The 9,953-nt window shown below is 33.6% G+C and overlaps 1 protein-coding gene across 2 annotated transcripts; it reads right to left on the bottom strand.

The window, feature by feature from the left end:
- Window positions 1–1,292: 1,292 nt before the first annotated feature.
- Window positions 1,293–8,077, bottom strand: LOC114178874 (probable ADP-ribosylation factor GTPase-activating protein AGD14). 2 transcript variants are annotated; one of them, XM_028065001.1, is made up of 15 exons: window positions 7,788–8,077; window positions 7,238–7,344; window positions 6,113–6,174; window positions 5,588–5,675; window positions 5,428–5,489; window positions 5,264–5,357; window positions 4,414–4,836; window positions 3,692–4,007; window positions 3,385–3,611; window positions 3,132–3,296; window positions 2,920–3,024; window positions 2,733–2,816; window positions 2,203–2,368; window positions 2,069–2,114; window positions 1,293–1,764 (listed from the first exon to the last, which is right to left on the bottom strand). In XM_028065001.1, the coding sequence occupies exons 2-15, from the start codon at window positions 7,334–7,336 to the stop codon at window positions 1,683–1,685; spliced, it is 2,019 nt and encodes a 672-aa protein (XP_027920802.1). In that variant the 5' UTR covers window positions 7,337–7,344; window positions 7,788–8,077; the 3' UTR covers window positions 1,293–1,682. The 2 variants fall into 2 exon arrangements, with proteins under 2 accessions (XP_027920802.1, XP_027920804.1); XM_028065003.1 differs by having other exon boundaries at window positions 3,385–3,608; window positions 7,788–8,073.
- Window positions 8,078–9,953: the final 1,876 nt, after the last annotated feature.

Raw genomic sequence — 9,953 nt, 5'->3', positions numbered from 1 at the left:
TTTGCTTATTCAAATATGAGTCTGAAAACAATAAAAGTATCTTTAAATATTAATGATAGGTTTGATAAATCTTTACAAAAATTTGTGTTTCATAATGGATTACTCATTTTATGTTTATTGGCGATGTAAAAAATATAAGACACTAATAATTCTATCTTAGATCTGGTGATAGAATTATTATTAACCAACATATATTCGAATTGTTAAAAACATATGTTTTATCACAATTTTGTCTTTAAAAATTTTATAATTTTGTCCTTAAAAAATCTTTATAAAAATAAATCACAATTTTATTTTTAAAAGATTCTTAGGAAAGTGAAAGGAAAAAATATATTTTAATCTTCTTATATATCCATTTTAATTTTCTAAACTATAGGGTTGCTTTTGTAATAAAAAATGCTTTTCAATCAAGGCTAATTTTAGTAGAAATTGATATAGAACTAAATTGAATCTTGAAAACAGTAGTTGGAAGGAAACGTGCATTGATCTAGGACTATTCGAATTTTCATGATTTGAGTGGATGACTGAAGTTGATCCGGTCTTCTCTTCATTTTAAAACAAATAGTAAAATCCGAACCGAATGAAGACATGATTCAAAAATTAAAATCCTCGAGTGAGTATGTTAAAAGCAAAGGACTAAAGAAATTATTATCAAGAAGCAAGTTAATAACTATCCTTATTGAACAAATTTTAGCTACAACTAGTTGTGATTAAAAATTTATTCTAGACGTCGTTTTGATAGCATTTCGTATAATTATTATACATAACGAATACAAGATTTATAATTAGAACTACAAAGTAATCATTGTTCATGAATTTAAAACACTCCTTCTGGCTATTTTTTACAAGAAGAAAGTTAGATGTTTGACTTGATATTTGTTATAAAAACCAATGTAGAATCTCTCCTGCATTAATACGTTTTCCCTTGTCAGAAAAAAAAAACTTTTAATTCAGTAGTTTTTAATTTCAATCAATAATAAATGAAATACAACTTATATAACTAATTTTCTTAATCTTAATGTATTAGTTAGCTAGCCTTATTAAAAATATCACAATAATTATTATAAAAATCAAATAAAATTATCTGATGTGATCATTTGTAGTAGAATAACATTGTAAAAAATCTATATATTTTCAATTTGTTTTAATTAAAGGGACCCTTTTTTAACTATAGCCGAATTTTATAAAAATCTATAAAATTTGACTTTTATTTCTAATAAATAAAAGTCACATTTACGTATGAAACTGTAGGGATAATGTAAAACCTAAGCAGTATAATGTAAAGGAAAAAATTAACAGCAACCACATAAGAATTTCAATAAACAGATAGGCTTAGAACTCATTTAACAAATTATTTAACAGGGAGATCTCGCGTACCTCAACGAATAGAACGACCTTACAAAAATTATGATACTACCAAATAATACAAGAAAATCTGAAAAATGATATAGCAAGCACTTGTATTTCCACAAAGGTGTGCTTGTATCTTTCCTATAACAATAAACAATGTACAAGGCCCGGTGCAAATTTTTTTTATCTAACCCACGGGCGAAAATGACTAACTTCAATATGCTCGAGTGTTTCCTTTTGACTGACAAACGACAGAAATTTCAACCATGTTTGTACAGGGTGCAACAAGTTCGTGCGTGGCCTAAAGAGTGCCAGCAGACAAAAACTTAAGATCATCCGAAAGGGTTTCCTCCTGCCAGAAAGGTGTTTGCGGTAACAGTTCCCTCAGTCGCCAACCTACCAAATCCTTGATGCCTACATATTCAGTTATAAATCTTAAGGGTAACACCAATAAATTATCCCTTGCACATATTACTTCACAAGTAACAAATGAAACTCAATTCTCAGTAATCACTGCTAACACTTATAGCAGCCCAGTCAAGGAACAGGAGCCTATGAAACATGATGCTATGCTATAGTATGAGTGGCTATTTTTTGTATTCCAACACGGGACATTTTACGAATGATTAGACCAAAAGATTTTTCCATGAGAAAATAACTAACCAACGACAGCACACGCAAAAGGTAAATTTAAAAAGACTAGAGAATAATTAGTTACCTTGGCATTGGCATGTTAGTGACCATTTGTTGTCCCATGTATGCCCCTAAGATTTTAACATTGTTAAGGATACAGATAAAGGGCAAAATTGCCTTACATGGAGTAGCTGATTGCGGAAATAGTAATCGGATTACCTGGTCCCATTACGGGTGCAATAGTTTGTGCTTGAGGAGGCGGCACTAATGCATATGATGATGACGGATTCCAGGCAAGAGATGGATTACCCATATTTGAAGGGTGGATTTTAGCTGAAGGCGTTACACTAGGCAGAGCACCTTGCAGAGATGACATGGAAGGAAACTGCAACCGAGGAACACCAACCAAAATGCATCACCCGCATGAGTAATTAATTATTGAATTGACTCAATGCAATACCAGAGAGAAAGAAAATAAAGACAAGACATTCATATGAGGCACCTCTAAGCGAGATGCAAACTTCAGATAGTAACGTAATTAATGATAAAAAAACATTAGTTAATAACTCAATAGAGGACAAATCCAAACCACGTGAAGTACTCTAGAAGAGTCAATATACCAAATGAACAATGTTAAATATAATTGGTTTAATACAATACTCACATGTGACTTACACAAAATAGGACCAATAGAATATACTGTATCACTGTGAACATTAAGCACTAGTGTATCAACGAAAGTGACATACTGTTGGGACTTGAACTGGAGTAGGTTCGTTACTGGCGTCGAATGGATTTATTGACTTTGATGCTTGTGGAAAACTTGGCATGGGCTGTAACGATGGGAAGAGATTTATGATATATGCGTCATACTATTGTACTAGCCAGGAGAAAAAGTTTAAAATTGACAGTTAATAAATTGAATTTTAACAATACCACTGCATTATTGTATTGAATTGGGATACCCATACTAGGTGGTAGACCGGTTTGCCAACCTGGGACTGGGGCAGGGAAGGATGGATATTTTACCGTGAAGAGATCCTGCACAAATCACAACTATTTCACTAAGATAAACAGTAGATACACAAAATCAACTGCAGAATGTAGATGTTTCATGAAGAAAAAATATGAAGTGAAGAAAAGAATACCTCTGGAAGCTCATTTCTTCCACTTGGTTTCATTTCAACTGCAGAAGGTTGTAAAACAACACTGGACATAGCCTCATTGGCAGGCTTTGGGACAAGGTGTGATGCATGGGGTATTGATGTGCTTGGATGCCCTTGTAGTGACGGTACAGATGGTACGGTCCAGGGCTGCAAGAAATTTCCCAGAAAGGGTAAACAAATACAACATCTGAATTGATAGACATAACATTTGAGACAATTATACAATAAGACGAACCTGATTATTCAAAGCGGCACCAACTGGTGGAGTGGCTTGTAGAATAGAAGGTTGACTTGCAGCAGCAGTGAACAAAGGTTGTTGTTGCTGATACTGCAAACTAGCCCACTGTCCTGCATTATTGAAAGTTGATGTCGCTGTCACTTCAAAAGATGTTACTGAAGCACTAGTAGGTGGGAATGTTGAGAAGCTGCTAGCAGTAAGAGTTGATCCCGTCAAAGGTCCTGCTAGGAAAAAAGAAGAATTGTAGACTGTTAACAATCTTGTCATTTACTTCCCGGGAATAGATGTTGCAACTGGGGATCACCTTGGGCTCGGGAAACCTGAGAAGGTAAAGATACTGGTACTGTCAATTGTGTCAGCACAGATTCAAGTGGATTTACGTTTGAAGGACCCTGAGGTGCATTTGCCTCAGGAGAAAAATCAAAAGAGGCCCAATTATTATCATTGGAATATGCAAGCATCCCAACTTCAGCAACAGTAGTTTGTTGGGCTTGAGTAATTGCTGGAGTAACAGCTGGTTCAGGATCATCATCAAAATCAATAAGGCTCTTAATAGTCTCAGGCTTAACTTCTGTCCGGGTTACATCGCTGGATGCTAAGCTACTGGAAGATGCAGTTCTCTGCAATTACAATAATCAATTATGATAATTTATTTTTGTAGAAAATCAATTTTGGCAAGCTTAAAAGGGGAGATCGTCCCATAAAATTCATAGTAAAAAAATGTAAATATTGAACCACATCACATGCATATATAATAAGAGAACAAAAAAAGAATATGTTCATGTTCATGCTTATTGTCACTTCCATGTTCTCTTGATGCTTAAAGAGCATTGCTCATCTTTTTTTATATAAAAAAAGAGAAAGATATTGACCTAAATCAAATTCCTTTCCATCCTCCTGCTATTTATTTACCTCACAACCCCTCTATCCCCTTCTACTAACTAACTATTATAACCATGCCAACAGTCCTAACTCCCAACACAAACCCTTGGAGCATACAAAGATCATCATTAGCAATAACTTTACCTGTGCAAATGTTGAGCCATTAGCAGCCTGTACACCGTTTGTTTTGGGTGGTTCACTAATTCGAAGAGGTACTACATTTTCTCCCAAGATTTCTCTAACAGGTCGGACCACAGGAGGGCTGGAAGAATCTGGATCCTTGGTATGATCAGGAGAATGGCTTTCCTTATGATTTCCATCAGATATTCTCTGATCATCATATTTTCGTCGATCGCCAAACCTTTCTTCTCGATGCCAGTCGTTTAGTATAGGAGGACGACCAGGACTTATCTTGTAATCACCATATTGCCTATTTTCTTGATCATATCCAGGACTTCTTCCACCAGGACTAGACCTATCACTGTAATGGTCCTCATATGGAGGGCTTTTCGGTCCACCCTGATACATGTCTGTCTTCTTGTTTTCATAGAAATCATCCTTGTCACCCTGTATAACAATGTACTAGTTAAATCAATTAAGTACAGACAGAACATGGAACACTAACAACATGGGTCCATATGTTTCTCATACAAAGAAATTTTCAGACCTAACAGGGCTTCAACACAGCAGTACGAGACCGTTTATCATTATTATTACAAAAGGGTGGAACCAATTTTAACCTTGTAAGCTAATTTAGAGAGAGAGAGAGAGAAAGTAGCAGCGATATTGTCAGATATTGAGCACCCAATTTAACTGACATACATGCGTATGTGTGTGAACATATATACTGTTTCCTACTACTTTTAAAATTTGGTGTTGAATTTATATCATTTATGTGTGTTTCTTATGGCAAATCGAACTCACAAGTCGTGATAAACTATTTTGTATCTACTTAAAATGATAAATCCAAAGAAGAAAACAAATGCTTTAGCACCTTTACTCTTGGAGGTTTATCATTGGTCTTCTCACCACTGAATCTTCTATTGATATAAACATGCTTGATGAAATGCCGGAGCCTATCAACATGGCTGGCACCAGAATGCAAATTAGAATAATGCAGTCTGCAATTACCACAAGAGCTAACAAGCAAATGTTTACCTGCTATCAGGAAAAGAATGACGTCGTGGGTCCCATTCTTTAAAATAAATTTCTTTTGCACGCTGCAAAAATTAGATATAATGGAAAACCACATAACAAATTGTAACATGAGAGACTCAAGATATCAAAAGCAAGTTTTATCACAAAAACACATTCACACCTGATTTCCACCTTCTTGAAGTGCACTAACTTCTTGTGCAGTAAATTTGGCCATTGAAATTGATTTCACCCGATGTGTAAATTCTCGGCTGGAAATTAAAACAAAAGGCATTTGTGAGGAAAGAAAACTGAACTAACATTGTCCTATCTCTTCTACGACAGAATATTTAAACAAATTACAGTTTGGATAAAACTGCCAATGAAAAATCATACTTTTGTAGGTGTACAGTTTACAAAACTACTATCCATCAAAAACAACAATATACAGAAAGAATAAGAACAAACATTATGTATATACAGAGATTTCCAGCTTCATTGTCACTGGAGTAGAAGAAATATCAAGAGGAAAATATATAGAAAGTCAGTAAACAAGAGGCACATGGCAAAACCCAAGTCCATTGTGCAGACCAATACTAGTCATCAGTACTGTGGGTTTGCGAAGCACCTTAAACAATATCTACTTAACAATCTTTAAAGACAACGCATTTTGACAACACTATAAGCAAAAAAGGTTGCAAGTACTTACTGTATTCCGCTACAGTTAGTGCATACAAACGTCCAGAAATTCGTGCACACATATTGTGGTCCCTAACAACGGAGAAAGAAAAAGGGTTCAATGAAACCAACTTTTCTCAAATACTAACATCAAATTCAACGAGATAGGTTCAGAAAAATGCAAGAAAAAAAACACTCTAAAAGTTGGTAGAGATTACTGGCTCTTAATTAAAAATCTAAAAAGACAATTCAGATGCCCAACAAAAGCATCCTATCTTATATCCAAGTTTATCTATTCATCTAAGGCTCCTTTGTTGCACGAAACCAGAGAATATAGATAGGTACTGCATACTGCCATCATCCCAACAATTTTAATGGGCTACAACCATGATCTTAGAATGAAGGCATGCGGCAAAACAAGCTTACAAATATTTGAAAGTTCCTAGATTAATAATTGAAAATCATAAAATGAAAGCAATATTACCCGAATAAAAGCTGACTTTAAACGATTAAAACATCTAAGTCAACTGTTATTTTTAATAATTGACGGTAGAAAGTTAAGAGAAAGACTCATTCGTATTATTGGCATTCCATACACCAGAATAATTTGGGACATCCACTACAGCATTTTTCAAATACAACTAGAAATTGCACGGCATGCATATATCTGCTAACTGTTGTCCAGCAAAAAGAAAAATATTTTACTCCCATGATTTCTCCAACATATTGTCAAGTGTGCAGTGATTTGCAAACAGTTAAACAAACCAACAATTCCTTACTGCAATGCATTCCTTCTGTCAGACCATTTTGTTTCCATTAACTAGCAATCTATTTAAAATGACTTTCCCGCGATAACAAAGCCCATGTCAACCTAACATTAATGACCTTGGGCCACTCATCCAATTTCAAACGTACCAAAATTACACACAGACATCTTAGGTGTTTGAAGAGTAAGTCATTACTCACATTACATTGAAGGTAAAACGTATCAATGTCCCTCACCTTGACTACAATTTCAATGTTTTAAACTGATGTTGTATACATTCAGTGGTGTACATAGTAGGAAAACTCGCTAGCACAAAGAGCACCTAACAATAACTCAATTCGTAATTTCAGAACAAGTTTAATTATCAAGAGAGGGAGGAAAAAAACCTACCAGACTGTTACAGTTAATACATCTTCGGTTCGGCGTAAGTTTGAGAAGACCTCGAATTATTCGTTCATTTTTCTCATCTTCCTTCGGTCGACTAGCCATCTTCACTTCTGTTGCACACATCAAAGCATATACGACATAAACATCAATTACTCACGAAAATAAACAAAATCCAATTAAGCAAACTCTGCTTGCTCCAAAGGCTACAAAGCAAAACAGACTAAAAACTTTTCATGTTTTCATCCAAAATGACGATCATCCGCGTTAGCTCCGCATAACGCGGCTAGAATGTTCCAGAACTAAAACGAAAACAATAATCAAGAACATTCCGTTCCTTAGGCAACAATTTTCGCAGCAACGGAACGGCGAAGAGTGCAAAGACGACGCAAAAAGAAACGACAATGAGAAAACAGTAGATCTGGTAGTAGAGGACTAGGCTAGAATAGCAAAGCGTTCAAGTGAGCAACCTTGTGAAGTGAAAACTGTTTGAAAACCTGAACAGTTGAAGAAAGAGGAACGCTAACGAGAGAAAAAGGAAATGAGAAGTAGTAACCTGATTTTGCAGCAGAAGAAGAATCAGTTATGAGTCTTCAACTTCAGCACCTTACAGCGCTCAAAGGAGAAAGAGAGAGCGAGCGAGCAAGAGAGAGATCTTTCTGAATTAAGAAATCAGTTACAGGTTTGTACAGAGTCGGGGGAGATTAGCGTAACAGCATGAAAAGAGAAGAAAGGGAGAGGACAGAGAGGAAAGGAAGGATTGATCGGAAAAAAAAAAATATTATATTTCGCAAATTTTTTTAGTACAGCCTCCAGCTGTATACGGAGGATGATTTTATTTTACGGTCTGATTCTAATTTATTAGAACAGTCTCCAGCTTTGGTCGTACATGAGGACTCCAAATTCTATATATAGCATTCTTGACTATTATATTACTCCTTTTTTTTTAAATAGAAAAAACACTAAAAGGAAAATAAAATAATTAACACAAGTAATATAACACAACGAAAATATGTATAATTTTTTTTCTGGCCTCATCTACAACAAACATTTCATTTGATGGTAAAATTGATTTTGAAAATATGTATATTATGTGTGAATATTTTTGTGGGTGACTGAAAAGGTTCGAAATTATACGAATTATGTGTCTAATTCGTATACATACAGCTTGTGATATTCCTTGTCTAAATTCAACTAAAGTTTTGAAACTTCCTTCCAATCCTCGTCCAGTAAGGGTTTCAGAAAGTTTTAGACCCATGTGTAGTTGATTTTGAAATTCAAGAGAAGGCGTACTCTGAAAAAATCAAATAGCTTGATTGTGAGTTCAACCTTTTAAAATTAGAAAGAAAAGTGTGTTTAGAAGATTTACTTTCTTTTGTGAAAAATATTTTGTTTTGACTTTGAATAAACAAAGTGATGGTGTGCCCAAATTGCTCCTATAGTTGCATCCCAGATTATTTTCTTTTCTGCCTAACAACATATTTTTTGATGGAGACTATTTTTCCCCGAAGATAATTTTACTCCAAACATTAGTTGAATCATAAGTATCGGAGTCTAAATATTTGACATTACTATATATTTAAAACTAACTGATACTTAAATTAAAAATAAATAATGCATAAGTTTATTTCTGCTTTTAATGATTTTATTCTCTGTTTGAAAACATAATTCCTTAATTTTTCTTGTCTGTTATTTCTTGTGAAGCCTCTACCTTCATTTATTTTTCAACTTAGAGATCAAGATAATTAAATGTTATTTTTAAGTAGTTAGGTGTGTCTTATTAAAAAAAATAATAGGAAATCTGGCTTTGGAACATGAAATTGTGCACCATGAGGTAAAATTCAACCCATGGGTAAAATCTGATCTTAAAAATATCAACTTCTGGTATATCAATCTTTTTACCTCGCTAGCTCAAGACTGGTTGAAAGAATTAGGTTCATCACGAAAAAACTTCTTAATTTTACACAGTGAACAGTGACGTGGAAAGTAATATTTTACTGTTACTTTCAAATGTTATAATGAAAGTTTAATTAATGGGATAATAACGACTTTGATACAAGGATGTAAATTTGGTATCACTTTAAAAAAAAGTGACAAGTATAGCCCAATTTTTTAAAAAGTGATTTAATTAGATCATTTGTAAATATAAATTATTAATGTTATTAATGGTGTGTCGGTCTATAGTTTTTTTACCTTTTAAATTTTTTTAAATTTTTAATATTTATTTACACAGTCAATTATTTGGTGTGAACGCGGTATTTTCAGTATCACATGACAATACAATGTCACGTGTTATTTCAATTTAGTCTTCATATATGTCTTATTGATTCAATCTAGTCCCTCATATATGTCTTATTCATTCAATCTAGTCCCTACTTATATGTTTCTGATTCAATTTTATCCCAAATTTTTTTAATAATTAAAATATATTTTTAATCCATTTTTATAAGATTAAAACTAATTAAATATAAATATTTTACAAAATTAAATATTTATATTTATATAGACAATGTGGTCACTCCATTAATACATATCAATTCATATAAGCAAAACATATCATTTTATATCTAACATATCTTCTTATCACCATATGGATCATAAAACCATTAATTGATCACCCTAATTGACCTATCAACGAAACCACTTTCCTAATAAACCACATCATTCGACTAAGATGACAAAAATACTTGTGCATGCGGATATTTAAGAAAAAAAATTCGAA

The sequence above is a fragment of the Vigna unguiculata genome, chromosome 3 (assembly GCF_004118075.2).
Source record: "Vigna unguiculata cultivar IT97K-499-35 chromosome 3, ASM411807v1, whole genome shotgun sequence".
Taxonomy (NCBI): Eukaryota; Viridiplantae; Streptophyta; class Magnoliopsida; order Fabales; family Fabaceae; genus Vigna; species Vigna unguiculata.
This window is presented reverse-complemented; position numbering and strand designations above follow the sequence as displayed.